The 16670-nt window shown below is 34.9% G+C and overlaps 1 protein-coding gene across 4 annotated transcripts in view; it reads left to right on the forward strand.

The window, feature by feature from the left end:
- The window catches only part of ATM (ATM serine/threonine kinase), a 119235-nt gene that overhangs the window by 80229 nt on the left and 22336 nt on the right, over positions 1 to 16670 (forward strand). For all 4 annotated transcript variants that reach the window (XM_074335523.1, XM_074335525.1, XM_074335524.1 and 1 more), the window contains 10 exons: positions 932 to 1045; positions 1746 to 1966; positions 2402 to 2613; positions 3577 to 3686; positions 4051 to 4209; positions 4677 to 4815; positions 5833 to 5915; positions 7038 to 7178; positions 7959 to 8075; positions 15607 to 15756. In XM_074335523.1, coding sequence (XP_074191624.1) covers positions 932 to 1045; positions 1746 to 1966; positions 2402 to 2613; positions 3577 to 3686; positions 4051 to 4209; positions 4677 to 4815; positions 5833 to 5915; positions 7038 to 7178; positions 7959 to 8075; positions 15607 to 15756 — 1446 coding nt within the window. The remainder of the gene's footprint in view (positions 1 to 931; positions 1046 to 1745; positions 1967 to 2401; positions 2614 to 3576; positions 3687 to 4050; positions 4210 to 4676; positions 4816 to 5832; positions 5916 to 7037; positions 7179 to 7958; positions 8076 to 15606; positions 15757 to 16670) is intronic.

Below are 16670 nucleotides of genomic sequence, written 5' to 3' on the forward strand. Positions count from 1 at the left end.
AGAAAATATTCATTTTTCCTATTTGCAACAACTCTTTCAGTCAATCTTGTGGTAGATTTGATTTATTCCAATGCTAAGCCTTTCTTTTTAATTTTCTATCAAATGCAAGAAGGATATGTGAGAAACAAACATGAAATACCAGAAGCTGCTATAAATTTGAAATAAAAAAAGGAAGAGGAAATGTGTGAGAGAACAAAAGTTTTATAAAAAGCAAGTTGGAGTAATTAGGTTGTCAGTCCAAATACTTTGAAAACATAATGTATTATATTTTATCTAACATTACCTATTAGTTACTGAAAACTTGGTTGCTTCTACAGCTTTATCTCCAACATACAGTGGACAAAGTAGAGGCATTTGTAAGAATCACGAAGTGTTGAAAGGTTTGGTCACAGTGGTGTCCTTCTGACATACACCTGATTAGTGAATATCAACTTACTGTACTTTTTTAGTATTGGGCACTTTTATGACTTCATTATTAGAGAATTCATCATTATACCAGATCACTGGGAGCCAGTATGATCTGATGTTTAAATGTTGCTTAACAATATGGGCCCTGGAGTGAGGCTGCCTGGAGTGGCCTGACCTCTGTACTATGGTTTTAGTTCCTGCTCTGCAAATTCAGGGCAACAGTACTCATTTCATATGGTTCTTATGAGGATTAAATGAGTTAATATACATAAAACCCTTAGGAAGTGCCTGACATATACATGTACTCAATAATTGTGAGTTACTCCAATAGTAGCATTAATAGTAAACAGTAGAGGATGATTATTTCATGAACTTATTCACACATACTGGATTATCAAAATAGTTGTATGGTGAAAACAGATAAAGAAAAACATTTTTCACCTGCTTTTTTCCCCTACATGGAAGATATTTTTGTATATTTATGATAATGAATTACATTTTAAGATTTTGCTTTTCTGTGCAGACTGATCCCAACCTAAAACTTATATACACAGAATGTCTGAGGGTTTGTGGTAACTGGTTGGCAGAAACTTGCTTAGAAAATCCTACAGTCATCATGCAGACCTATCTAGAAAAGGTAAGAATTTCTAGCAACCCTTAAGATAGTTGTTTAGCATGATTTTTTTCATCAAGGCCAAATTTATTTCAAAAACAAACAAAAGTATGATTTTACTTCTCCATATATTATTACTGTTGCGGCTCTATGTAATCTTTAGGACAGAATGGAACAGAATGTTACAAAAAAATAAAAGGAACATATTCTAAAAGTAAACCCACATGTGTCTTTGCTCTACCCCCCACTACCAGCTAATCTTTCAACAAGTTGTTTCTGATAATTTCTCTGTTTATGTAACTAGCTGCTGGTCTTAAGGAATGTGCAAGTCAGCCTTTACTGCTCATTTCTAGCTCAACCACCCTACAAGTAGGATTAGGACTTCACTACTCTAGCCCCTTTCCACTGTCCTGTTTCTCCCTCTTATTCCTTTAGTTTAACTAAGTTTGGAAATAGTTATCTCACTAAATAAGTGTAGTGTGAAAAGCATAATATGATTGTCTTTAAATTTTATAGAGCCCTTTGTTTTTGCGTTGTTCGTCACATATATTAGCTATCACTATCAAAGTTGTTTTGAAAAGTCAATACAATACTGTACTTCATATAATTTAGCTGATACATAAATAAGTTAAACTTCACTGTGGGTATTTCTTTGACCCGAGTGATTCTTTAGGTGCATTTAGTATCTGTAAATATAATATAAATGAACTGTGTTGTCTTGAAGGCAGTGGAAGTTGCTGGAAATTACAATGGAGAAAGCAATGATGAGCTCAGAAATGGAAAAATGAAGGCATTTCTCTCTTTAGCACGGTTCTCAGATACTCAGTACCAGAGAATTGAAAACTACATGAAATCATCAGAATTTGAAAACAAACAAGCTCTCCTGAAAAGGGCCAAAGAGGAAATAGGCCTTCTTAAGGAACATAAAATTCAGACCCACAACAGGTAACTAGGTGTCTACAAGTGACCAGATAAACAGATACGCAGTGACTGTATATATACAGATATACAGAACCAGAGCATGAATTCATTTATGCTCATTATGTAAGCTCATTGTAGAATATATGGATGTTAGCTTTTTGTTTTGCTTTTTGTTTTTCTGTTGGTGTCAGACTTGAAAAGAGATAGGTGTTGAAATAGATGTTAACTAAGTACCTTCAGTAGTGTCAACTTTGTCTTTGGTGGCCTAGAATAACTTTTGAATTGCACAAACTTACTTTAAGACAAAAAGTAAATTTGTTCCCTTTATAATCCTTAGAATTTTGCTTTTTCTTCTGGGATGGATACCTGATTTTTCATTGATGTTGTATATCATGTATGATTTTGTAGTTTTATAAAATTTGATGGCTTTTATGTTTTTCTTTAATTATCCAATGCAAGATACACAGTGAAGGTTCAGCGAGAACTGGAACTGGATGAATGTGCACTACAGGCACTGAAAGAGGATCGTAAACGTTTCCTATGTAAAGCAGTTGAAAATTACATCAATTGCTTATTAAGTGGAGAAGGACATGATACGTGGATATTTCGTCTTTGTTCCCTCTGGCTTGAAAATTCTGGAGTTCCTGAAGTCAATGAAATGATGAAGGCAAGTCGTCTTTTTCAACCCAGTATTCTTCCCTGTGATTTAAAAGCTTAGACATAGCCCCTAGTGTTATGGATTATGTATGCTCTTTTGTATCCTAGCACTTGGTTCAGTGCTCATACGTTCAAGTACACCTAGGTACTTAATTAGCTCTAATAATGCTGGTTTATGTGGCAATGAAGAGAATTAGGTCAGTCTTTTCCTATTTCTCTGCAATTAACACAGGAAAGTATCCAGAATGCTGCTCGATTGGAGGATTTGGAAAGCAATTAAAAATGATATCACAAGTGGGTTTTTTCCCCCCTGCTTTATGCTTTTCTGGGATTTTTCACAGTGAATTACTTTTGTAAATGGAAAATATATATTTTTTAAGAAAATATCAAGGCAGCAATATTTCATAAGTTTTTATTTAAAAATCTTAGATTTTATTGATGACACCTAATATTAAAGTTATGTTAACAATATATATACAGACAATCAGTTTGAAGCTTAAAAGTAAAATGTTTCTTCTGGATGAAAAGAATGATAAGACTCATACTAGATACAACCAGTTTCTGCTACTAGTGCACATTAAATCCTGTTACTTTTGTCATATAGGGTATAATACCTAGTTACTCCATTTTATTACACACTGACTTCTCAGGAGTCAGGATTACCATAGTCCTCAGACCCACATTTGTCCCCTTGGATTCACTGGAATATAAGTAATGCCAAGTATTCCCGTTGTGAATACAATTTAATTTAGGATCAAATACTATGACTTACTGATAAATCAATTTGGAGCACTTATCAGAAAAACTTCCAGATAATATAAATGATATGGGGAAAAATGTAGTTAGTGAAGTTTTATTAACAACCACTAGATGATTTTACTAGTTGAAGTGCATTATCTTAGAATAATTTATTTACTCAGATGTGAAACTATATGAAATAGATTTTCTTAATTTTGTAATTTTTTAATCGTAGGAAGATGGAATAAAGATTCCATCATACAAATTTTTGCCTCTTATGTACCAGTTGGCTGCTAGAATGGGGACCAAGATGATGGGAGGTCTAGGATTTCATGAAGTCCTCAATAATGTAAGTAAACCTGAAAATCAAAACACAGCAATTGCTTTTCTTTTATATAATTATACACTGTATGAAGTATATGTACTACTGTTCCATCCTAAGAAATGGAAATACAAAAAAGTTTTATTCAGTCATATTTATTATGCTATACAGGGACAAGAATAAAGATTTCCTTTTGTCTCCTCTCACTGTACAGTTTCTCGATTTCTCTCTCTTCATTCCTCATGTACCTCACACACATACACACACTCCACCCATTCCAGTATTTAATATAGTAGCGCATATCTTAATGTTAAGCAAAATGAAAAGCATAGTGAATTTTCTACTTTTTTGTTTGTTTGCATAAAACTAATAGTTCTTTGTTTTCTGCCAGCTCATCTCTAGAATTTCAACAGATCACCCTCATCATACTTTGTTTATTATACTGGCCTTAGCAAATGCAAACAAAGATGAATTTTTGACCAAACCAGAGGCAGCAAGAAGGAGTCGAATAACTAAAAATGCATCTAAACAAAATTCTCAACTTGATGAGGTATTTGGATTGAATGAACATACGTTAACTTTTTGAACTGTGTATTCATATTTTCCCAAAATATTATTTTAAGTCTCAGGGATTCTAAGAATGTGTGTTGTGACTATATTCAGTTTGTAAATCCTTTGTTATGCCCCTAAAATTGATTCAAAATTCCTGAATATTTCTCAAAATATAGGAAGTACCAATAATATTTCACTTTTTTTCCCTTACAGCAATGAGCAAAGAAGAAATAGATTTCAAAAGGCAGCCAAGTCATTTACTCTTAGGATTGTTATACCTTTCATGTATTTCATTCATAAGGTTACTGTTTTGTTTGGATCTGAGGGATAATAGTTCTTCATTGGCTTCATGTGTGCATAAACTTTTTTCCTTTTGTTAACTATAACTGAAAAGTTGAAGTGTTGGGTATTTTCTAACATATTGTTTTTTTCTAACATATTTTTTTGTTTGTTCTTTATTAATAGGATCGAACTGAGGCTGCAAACAAAATAATACGTACTATCAAAAGTAGGAGACCTCAGATGGTCAGAAGTGTTGAGGCACTTTGTGATGCTTACATTATATTAGCAAACCTTGATGCCACTCAGTGGAAGTCTCTGAGAAGTATGTGTTTGAAAGAAAGAGTGTTCCTTTCTTGCTATGTTATTTTCTGTAGGGGTATATTAATTATAGAGCTTAATATGTGAATATGTTTAAAATCACAAACAATACTGTAATTATACATCTGAGGGTCCTGATGATTGCAATTCACATATGATCCAAAACTTAGTTTTTATCTAATAGCTTCAACACCCCCCACTTTTTCACTTAATATCTTTTGGTGGAACTGATGATAGAAGACTGCACTGAATTAATTATTTGATTCCTCTGGGTAATCTTCTGTTGCAGATACTTGTTGCAAAGAATTGCATAGAGGCAAGTCCTTTAAAATAACTGAATAATTGAGAGTTTTCAGGGTCAAAGGTTTTTTAAAATGATGTTGGTTACTCATTGTGCCCTAGGACTTAATAATGAAAAGGGCTTACCATTTCCTGCATAAGTGTTAGAATGCCTTGCATGTAATCCATCACTCTTCTTGCTGTGTCTGTTCATATAATCACAAGCTGTAGTATTTGGTTATATGCATACACTTCTAAGTATATCTCACCCCATACTTTAGTAATGAATGATGCTGCTTTTCCTGCTCAGAATCATACCTTCACATTTAATTTCTTATTACTTTAAAATAAGAATGAGACTTCTCATTGTGTTTCTGTAAGCAAACGAAAAAGATTGTCCTTTATTCACATTTAATAGTAATATGGCAGGAGATTATTATCTATGTACTATGTTAACTGTTACATAATTATCTTAAGAAGCTCAGCCTGTCCCTTCAGGTGGATGTGGTCTAGTTATCAGTGCCAGGTAACCTGCAAAAGCGTTTGTAAGCCGTGTTAACCATAGCAATGCTTTGACCCTAAGCTACGTTGTGTCCCTCGCCCCTGGGCCTCATTTCTAATCAGGGCCTGAACCACAGATGAGCCATAGGTTGGGTCTGTGGCATCTGCTATATTGTGTTTTACCTTCAGTGCTAGTCCTTAATTTGTAGTTGTCACTGAAACCTCTTTATTTTAAATACAGAAGGCATAACTATTCCAGCAGACCAGCCAATTACTAAACTTAAGAATTTAGAAGATGTGATTGTCCCTACTATGGAAATTAAGGTAATTTACCATTAACCGTTTTAAAATTTTTATTAAATAAAATTCCTCTTTACTAGCTTAAATCGTTTGAAATAGCCTTTTTTATAGGTTAAAATTGGTAAAATAATCAGTTTCATTTGTTTCAATCTATAGTTTTTTTTCTTTATTAGATTCACTTTGCCCAAGCCTTAGAATACTTAAAGGCCTCTCCTACTTTCTTTTCTTTTGCCTTCAGTTTTATACCTCCCATCTAACTTAGGAAGAAGGTCTGTTGACTTACTTTCATTGGCCAAAAAAAAGAAAGATTCTCTGTGCAAATGCCAAGATTGATTTTCCACTTGGCAAGAAAGATCCTAATTATTCTGTATTGGTTTTTTTAAATTCTGTACGCATTAGAATGTATTCACTGTGATGTATAACATTATTAACTAATGTAGTATGTATTACAGTATTTGATAGACTAATATACATGATACGTTCAGCTATGTTAGAGTGATCTTTTATTGCTAGAAATACCCCCTGGGCAGTGATATATGTAATAATAAAGATTATAGTTTAGAAAATGATGGTTTTTAACTACATTGTTAAGTCTCTCCTTTGAGTTTGCAGTTTAGTGCTTAGTGTCTGTAGTTGATTTGAAATACAGCTGTATTATGCGGATGAACTAGTATCTTTCTAGCTATACCAGCAATGTTATTTAGCTGAATATTTCCTGAAAATGCCATATTTAGAAGTTACAACCTAGAAGACTATTCTCCACACTTTTCTAAAATTTATTTTAATGTGTTTTTGGGAGGAGTTTACTATTTTTTCAGATGATTTAACAGTATAAATCAGTGTTAAGACCTGAACCCTGGTTTTTCAGTAGTTTTTCAGTGACACTATTCTAATTTTGTATACCCTGCTTTTATTAAGAGATATTTAGGGAAGTACATTGTGTTATCTATGTCACTTTCTTAAACCTTTCCAGTGTCAAATGTTGTCTTCCATTTAAACAGAAAATTAAAGTTATAGCTCTAGTTTTTAACCAGCCACATTGTTATTCATTCCTCTCTTTAATATTAAAATTGTTAATCATAATTCATTTTTCTTTAAATGCAAATAGTGTATCTGACCTATTATCATATTTATACTTTTTATTAGGTGGATCCCACAGGGGAATATGGAAATCTGGTGACTATTCAGTCATTTAAAGCAGAATTTCGTTTAGCAGGAGGTGTAAATTTGCCGAAAATAATTGATTGTTTGGGCTCTGATGGCAAGGAAAGGAGACAGCTTGTCAAGGTGAGACTTCCCTTCTATGGTGTGGTTCTTAGAGGGTTAATGAAAAAATGTCAAAAGAAAAACTGTAGTTGATAGTTTCTCCCTTCTTTATGTGGGTCTTTGTTTTTATTCTGAATAATTGCAAGTGGGGAAAACTGATAGAATAGAAATACATTATTTTCTAGAAGCAGAATGCTTTTCTCCATATTTTATGTCTCTGAAAGACCATTACTATGACGATTGAAGTAAAAGAAGACTGCATACTTTTAAAATGTACGAACATGATAGGTTAATAATCAGCTCGCTCGTTATGGAAAAGATATTTTGGTGCTTGTTGCTTATTTTCTTTAATAGTGCAAGTTGAAGGCTCTTGCTTCAATATCCTGACTCTGGCACAATGCTAAGTGCTATTAAATGTGCCAAAAAAGGAGAGCATTCCTCCCTTCATTGTTGGGAGGCTCTTTGGGCCTTGCCTGGGAGTTGTGCAGAGATAACAGTGCTGCCCCGCCCAGGTATTTTGCAGTGTGCCCTCAGGTGGAGGAAGAGTTCCAGGTCGTCTAACTACAAAAGCAGCTAGGGGAAACTTCTTTTTTCTAAATTGTTCTGCCTGCCTACTGTTACATCTTACTCTAAATGAAAGAATACCCTTAAGACTTAATTATTTAAGAGACCCGTTGAGAGGAACACAGATGCTCAATTCACATTGATTTCTGAATGCCCTTTTGCAGTCCTCAGATGACTGTGTGATTTTATAATGAAGATGAACTGTACTTAGTTATTCCTGATTTAATTATTCTGAAGGGCCGCGATGACCTGAGACAAGATGCTGTCATGCAGCAGGTTTTCCAGATGTGCAATACATTACTGCAAAGAAACACTGAGACCAGGAAGAGGAAACTGACTATCTGCACGTATAAGGTAACTAGTTTATACTTCTGCTGTTTCACCAAGAACATACCAAAGATGACATTATTCAGACCAGAGGTCAGCAGATGTTTTCTGTGAAGGACCAGATAGTAAACATTTGAGACTTTGTGGACCACATAAGGTCTCTGTCGCATAACCTTTTTGTTGTTGTTGTTCTTTGAAACCCTTTTAACCCGAAAAACCATTCTCAGCTCACAGGCTATTAAAAAAACAGTCTGAGGCTGGGTTTGGTCCAAATACCGTACATTGTCAACCGCTGATTTAGCCATATATATATTTTTTTAACGTATTCATAATGTTAATTGCAGTTAGGGGTTTCTTGCAATCAACTAAAGTATTGTGGTCTTTGACTATTTGGCTTATTTCCTGTATAAAAGTACTCTTAAGAAGAAAAGCATTAAGAAGAAAATACTGATTCAGTGAACACAATAGCACATAAAATAGGCTTTTAAAATTTTAAATTTGTTAGTTTTTGACTAGGTAATAAGTTTGCATGGTTCAAAAATCCAACAATAGGAAAAGGTATGAAAAGAGAAGCCTTCTCTGACACTTATTCCTATCAACCTCATCCCCCCCACCCCTGGAGGTACCATTGTCATTTGTTTCCGGCATTATACAAATAGAATATATTTCCTTATTCCCCCCTTTCTTAAGGAAAAGACAACATACATATCTTAACTCAGCAATATGTTACAGAGATCTTTCTCATTTTTTAAAAGCTGCATTTTGTGTACATGCGTGGTTGTTATAAAAGTCCTATTGTATAAAGTGGGCATTTGGGTCATTCGTAGTCTTTTGCTATTGCAAAGAATGCTACGCTGCACTGAATAACCTTGAACATATAACATTTTCTGTATATGTAGGTCAGTTTGTGAGGTAGATTTCCCTAAGGTGCAGAGGATAAGTGCGCCTATAATCAATTAGGTAGTAATGGAGGAATGTACCAATTTGCATTTCCTTCAGCAATTTGCCTGAGAAGACAGTTCTCAAGTCACATTATTCTATCAGTTAGTCATCTTTGGCCCTGACATTTAATGCTCATTTAGCATGTTTACATTTTTAAAAATAACAGGAAACCCTCATTTTGAAGGGTCCGTTTTCCATAGGTGCATCCTCTTTGGTTTCATTACTGAATCTCATGTTTGCCATTTATTCTTCTATCACTGCTATAACAAGGCTTACCTGTTTATTCATTGTTCATGTTTCTATGAAGATATAAACAAATTAAGAAAGTGTATGGATAATTCACTGTGTCATAGAGCAGCAATCTTGCAGAGACTCAGGGTAGTCCCATATCTGTTTCTGATACCTGCAAAATGGTACAGACCAACAGTATTTATTTTCTCTAGCAAGTTAACTCTGCTTAATTTAACTGAGAGGTATTTTAACTATCAACTAAGACTAGTTTGAAAATATAATTGAAGAAATTTCCTTTCAAAGTAATAAAAAGTAGAGACTATATGAAAAAAAATTATAGAACACAAAAAAGAGTAAAAGACAACTAACATGAGAAACGCTACCATATCTTAAATGAGAAGACGTTGAAAAATGTCCCCTCATTTCAAATCAATGCATAGACAGTGAAATTTGAATCAAATTTTTTATAACCTGGCAAAGTGATTTAGAAGTTTATCTTGAGAAGTATATTGGTGAGAATGACTAAAATGTCTTTGACTAAAATGTAATAGGTGAAAATAGACTTTGTCCAGTCATACTTAACAAATGGTAAAGCTTTAGTAATGAAGATGGTATGATTTGTGGCATAAGAATAGATAGATTAATAAAACATAATAAGTAGCCTTAAAACATGTTTATGTATACACTGATAATCAGTATATAACTGTGTCATTTAAAAAGTTTCTGAATAAGCCTAAAAATGCTGTTATCTCCGAGTATGAAGGGATTTTGGATAAAACCTGCTATTTTATGCATTGCAAGTTCTTCATAATGCACATTTTTTACTATAAAAGTAATTGTTAAACTAAAATCCCCAAATAGAGGGTCAAGGAAAAAGAAATTAGATCTGCCCTCCAAAATCCTGATTGAATCCAGCTGTTGTAATTGAAAACAGAACTTAATTTTGAAACAAGTATAAAACTAGTTTGTTAGTTGGGCAGGGTAGGGGCGGGAAAATATGCTCAGTAAGAAAAGCACACTTTTCTCTTAGCCTTCAAGTTTGTGAGAAATTTGTTACATGGAATTGTATAGGATATTAACTAACATAATTGGTGCTTTCCATTAGCAGTAAAAAAAAAACTAGTTAGTCCTCAATGAATGTTGAACAAAAGTTAAACTTAGATCAGTGCCACTGAAACTTAGCAGACATCATAATCACTTGGAGGGCTTGTTAAAACACAGATTGCTAAGCCCCATTCTCAGAATTTCTAATTCTGCTGGGGCCTGAGAATATGCATTTCTAGCAAGATACGAAGTGCTGATGCAACTGTGGTTCAGAGATCACAGTTAGAGACCTGCCAGTCTAGTTACTTTGCTATCTATTGATCTAGCTTTATTGTAGGACAGAGTTGATGAGCTATTAGCTGTCTCCTATCTGGCAGATACTTTAATGATTGCTGAGTTCTTAGAGGGCAGATATTATATGACATCAACGAAAGGACATTTTTTTGTGCTCTAAATACCAGGCTTTTAGATAGCAAAGATGAGGACTGAAGAATTGGGTTACAATGGTTGCAAAAAGTATGGGCTATAAGAGTACCTCCTGGTTCTCTCAGAAAGTACCTCCTTTCCCAGCATGTATACACAGTCGAACCTCCAGAGTTCATTGCTATAAAGCATGAAAGAGAGGCTTTGGCCTAGAATATTTTGAAGACAAAAATGACTAAACTTCCATTTCTACCTTGTGACTTTTTTAATTCATAAATTTTGCACAGAACTATTTTACCAATTAAATAATGGCATTATTTAATGTTATACATGTGTCTGAATATTACAGTATGAGCTCTTAGCATGAGAGTTTAGGTTGGACTTTATTGCTTAGAATTATAATGCTGGGCCAGTAAATTTCGCGATTATTCCAGTAAATTTCATGTTATTTCACAATTGTTCCAATAATGTGAAAATTATGTCATCAAAAATTGAGCTAGTTCTTGATTTTTTTAGTTAAGGTTTCTAGAGGTTATTATACTGTATGTAGGAAGCAGTCTACCTAGTCCAGATCTTGTGTGGAGTTGTTCCCAATCCTGGCATTCAGGCCTCCTGTGATCATCGTGTGAAGAAGATTCATTGACTACCTGGAACTAGCTCTTGGTACCGAAATCTCAAGTGTCAATGTGCAGCCTTAAAAGGAGAGACTTGTACATTGAAGCACACCATGTATCTTTTGTCAGAGAGACTCAGATGGTGATGAAAGACGAACTCTTATTGTATATGCTGATACTCATTCATAGCACTCTGACAACCAGAATCATGGCCCTGCCTCATTTTTCTGTACCAAAACTACATTTTTACAGAGTAAACCGAGCAGCAAGCCTAATGTCTTCAATGTGAAGAGGATTCTGTTTTTAAAATACAAGTCTCATAAACAGTATTTAAGTGCTAAAAGAAGCTGTGAACTGAACTCTTCATCATGTCTTATGCCAATAAATAATTTTTCTTCTTTGTGATGTATATATAGCAGAGCATCCATCTCAGTCGAGGTTCTGGGAAAGAAGCCATAATGTCCTGAGACATTTATTGTACATAATGAATTAACTTCATTTCTATGTATCTAGGATGGTACTAGCTATGTACCTTGGGAGAATTGAGAAAATAGCCATCAGTCATTTTTTTGTTATACCAACACAAAATACCCAGATAGCCAGCTGAAAAAGGCTATTCCCAAGAATCTTAGTCCCAGAGAAAATACTGCCATTTGCTTTTTGAAACTTAAATTCAACTTTCTCCGTCAACCAGCATCACACTTGGACTCTGAGATGACGTAGAAAAAAGCCAACCTAATCCTTTCTAGATCAGTCTCAAGAAATAACAAAGTTTGATCCCCCCCTCCACCCGCAGCCATAACTAGATATTGATAGCTAGTAATCAGTGGGAAGGAGACCTTATGGAATATACCAGGAGGCAAAAATGTTAATGTGATCAAGCATTAGGGGTCACAGCTATGGTAGCTCAGTCAAAAATAGGGCAGGGTTTCCTGGGAGGAAGACATTTGAGGTACTTAGGTTAGAGGGGAAATCAATTGGAAAGACTATGAGATCCAGCCATTCATTTGTTCAATAAATGTTTATTTACTAGTTGTTGGGGATATAAAAGCAATAAAACATAGCCCTAATTCTTAAGGACCTCCAATCTAATGGAAATAGACACTCAAACATAATTACAGTGCAGTGTCAAGTGGATCGTTAGAGAATGTGCCCTTGGGTTAAGGAGCATCACAGCAGCAGGCCCAGCCTGAAGAGGTCCTGCAGGTCATCGGTACAATTTATATTGTGGATTGTGGCTCCATAGTCTTTTGCTCTTTGGACATCTTCCCTGCATAAGGAAACCCTATTTTTCCTTTGGTTAGTCCATAAAAGACGACTTGTCAGTTCACATACAACCTTTTGGAAGGACTGGACCCTGATGGAGTTAGTCAGCTATGTAGAGCTCTAAGACATAGCTCAAACTCAGCAAGGTTAAAGTAGAGCTCTTGACTGATCACCTCTATTTCTCAAAACCCAAAACCAAACCGAACCTGCTCTTCATTGTCTCAGCACATGGCACCACCGTCATCTAGTTGCTCAGACCAAAACCTGGAAGCCTTTTTTTCCCCCCACATTTATTACTGTGGAAGATTTCAAACGTACACAAAAGTAGATAGAATTATATAACGAAATCCCCTTGTACCCACCACCCAGCTTCAACAATTACCAACTCATATTTCATCTGTAAATATTTACAATGTGTAGATCTGTGTCTCTTAAAAAATTAACCACGGTACTATCATTACTCCTAAAACAATTAACAGTGATTCTTAAATATCACCAAATATTAGAGCTCATTTTAAACTGCCGTCTTTCTCAATTCTCACATCTGTTCCATCAGCAAGTCCTTATTGGTCTGCGTTTAGTCACGTCACTTTTACCACCACTCCCATTACCACTCTATTCCAAACAGCAGTCACTTCTCTTTCAGAGTATCCAACAGCAAACCCTTTCTTCTACTCTTGGCTCCCCAAAGCTAGTTCTCTACTCAACAACAGTTACAACGATCCTTTTAAAGGAGTCTGAGAATATGTCACTTTCCTGTTCAAAACCCCAGATGACTTCACATTGTCCCTGAAGGAAAGTGATTTGCGCCTTCTCTTCTCTCTCCAACCTGATCTACCACTCTCCCACCCTTACTTCTCACTTTCTCCTTGTGAGGATGAGTCATCTGGCTTGTCGCACCTCGACTTCTTGCTATAGCTCAGATACACCAGTTTTGTTTCACCTCTGGACTTTTTTACTTTCCATTGCTTGGAATGCCTTTCCCTTAGATCTTTGCACAAATACTCCTTTACTTCATTCAGGGTTCTGCTCCAGTGTCACCTCCTCAGAGAGGTTTTCTTTGACCTCGTCTCCATCCCTCTCTTTCTTTTTTAAACGTATGTTTTGTTCTATTATACTTGTTATCTGGCATCATTAAGTATTTATTAATGTTTAGGTTCTTTCAGCAGAATGAAGCTTTATGAAGGTGTGGTCTTCATCGCCCTGTTTGCCACTCTCTTCTCAGTGCCCTGGCACCATGTATGACACGGAATAGATTCTCAACAAATGTAGTTAATAAATTAATGAGAGGCCTCCTTAAAGCACAAAACATAAAACAGTTCAACGTGTGAATACATTAAAATAAAAAATTTTTTCGAATTAAAGGTAAAACAAAGATAAGTAGCCAGCTGAGAAAACAAATTTAATGATGTTAATAACAAAGGATTGTTGTAGTATTGATAATAACAAGGGATTTACATAAAAATATACAAAGAACTCTTACAAACCAGTAATTAAAAGACAATAGGAGGAAAAAAGGTAAAGAATACAAACAGACAATTCATAAGAAGAAAATATTTGAATGACCAGTAAACCTATCAGATTATACTAAGCCTTTCTTACAATCTGGAATATACAGATTAAAACCACAATGAGGTACCATTACACACCCCTCAGACTGGCAAAATCTAAAAAACAATACTATGTATTGGGAAGGTTATGGAATAAACTGCTGCTGGGTATATAAATTGGTACAAGCACTTTGGATAGTTATTTGGCAGATAGTTATCTGGTTAACTAAGTTGAAGATGCATATCCTGTATGACCCAGCTGTTCAATTCCTAGGTTTTTACCCTAAAGAAACTGAACTACGTTCACCAGTAGACTAGTTCGTTGCAGCAGTGTTTCAGAGAAATCTGGAAACAGTGTAAATGTTAATAGGTGGATTGGATAAATTAGGTAATTATGGTATATTTATACAATATACACTTGGTAAAACAAATGACTTAAATTTAAATGTACTAACATAGCTAAAGGTGAAATAGTGTTGTTAGAAAAAAAGCAAATTGCAGAAGCATACATATACCGTGTTTTCCCAAAAATAAGACCTAGCCGGACCATCAGCTCTAATGCGTCTTTTGGAGTAAAAATTGTTATAAGACCTGGTCTTATTTTAATATAATATATTAATTTTTAATATAAATTAATATTATATTAATTTTTGCTCCAAAAGACATTAGAGCTGATGGTCCGGCTGGGTCTTACTTTTGGGGAAACACGGTAATACTCTTTATTTAAAATTTACAACTATTTATGGTTGTATAAAATATGAAATAAAAATATACCAAAAAATACATGAATATGATAAGCAAGTTGGCAGTCATCTTGATGAAGCATCTAGCATGCCATCTTGGGGAGGGGCTCGGGGAAGAGAGCTACCACTCTTTCCCAGCAAATATAAGAAAATCTTAGATTTGATAAAGCTGTTTAGTGGGTAAAAGGGTATTTATATCATTTTCTACACTTGGTGTTTATAATATGTCATAATTTCTAATCTTCCCAGTAAACATTTTATGTTTAGGAATGCATTTCCTCTTGGTGACACTAACAAGATTATAAAGGAGGAATACATATGCTTGCAAGTACTAAGGTATACTAAAATTGAAACTACATTCAGTGTTTTCCAAAGTGAAACATTCATCAGATTTGTTTGATACTAAAAGTGTAAGGAAAGCATAGTTAATTTCTCTTCTAAATGGAACAAAGTAAGTATGGCTCAATCACAGATGCTGAAGAGTATCACTAGCAGGATTGACCTCAAGGAATCACGGACACTGAGAGATGAGCAGGTTCTCAGAAGTCTAAGAAGCAGGCTGGAAAATCTTACTCTTTGAGCTTCAGTATGTTTTTGATTGCTTGCCTCCAACGAGCTTTGTCTCCTAGGCACAGAGAAATACTAATATAACTTGGAAAAATGCTTCACACTAACTCTGATAATTGAATTATTGTCACGTGTTCTTTAATGCCCTTCCATAATCAAAAGGTATTTATAACTTCAGGTGGTTCCCCTTTCTCAGCGAAGTGGTGTTCTTGAATGGTGCACGGGAACTGTCCCTATTGGTGAATTTCTTGTTAATAATGAGAATGGTGCTCATAAAAGATACAGGCCAAAGGATTTCAGTGCCCTTCAATGTCAAAAGAAAATGATGGTAAGTGACACTCAAAAGTATGAGTTATTGCGAGATTATGTACTAGCTTATGAAAAATGACAGTTATCAACTAGTATAGAATACAGAAAGTTTTATCAGGTAATTAATGATACTAAGTAAGAGAAAGTAAGCTCACCAGAGTGAAAAGGTGTGTGAGTGAAAAAAGGTTTTTAAAACATGTAGTGTCAACCCCTGTTCAATGAGAAAAATAATTTTTCAATCAATGTATGCTAATTTGCTTCCAGTTTGGAGTTAAGCTAATTCTTAACAAAACAAACAAAATACTAACTAAAACCAAAAGAAAAACAGATTATGAAATAATTTTTATATGAAACTAATATAGAGACCTTCTAAGACACTTGACACAACACACTGGCTATTTGGTCTGACATTCACCCAATCAGCAACATTTACTGAATGCCAGGTACCTCTCTACCAGGTACTATTATACTGAGACTTCACAAATGTTAAGACAAATCATCTCGTCTTATTGCCTGGTAAAATGAGAAGAAATTTAGAGAATTTCACTTGCCAAGGTCAGTGAGCTAATAAATGGTGGCGCAAGGATTTGAACCTCATTTGTCCAACTCTAAAATCCCTTTACCTTTCCTTTTATTGTGCTTTCTGTTACATGTTTTTAAAAATGTGTGGTAAAGTGCTACAGGCTTTGTGTGGAAGGGCTGTGCAAGGTACACTGTAGACACAAAGGAGGAAATGGTTAGTTCTACGTGGGGCAGGGGTGAGTGGAGAAAATCAGATTCAAGAAAGGCTTCATAGAGGAGGTGGTGTTTGAGCTGAGTTTTGTAAATGAATTTGTTTCCAAGCAGAAAGAGATACAAGCAAAGAGAAGGAGGCATGAACATGCAGGTAAAGACAGCATAGGTTTAGTCTTTGAGGGGTAGATAGGAGATTGG

Source organism: Rhinolophus sinicus, linkage group LG06 (assembly GCF_036562045.2).
Source record: "Rhinolophus sinicus isolate RSC01 linkage group LG06, ASM3656204v1, whole genome shotgun sequence".
Classification (NCBI taxonomy): Eukaryota; Metazoa; Chordata; class Mammalia; order Chiroptera; family Rhinolophidae; genus Rhinolophus; species Rhinolophus sinicus.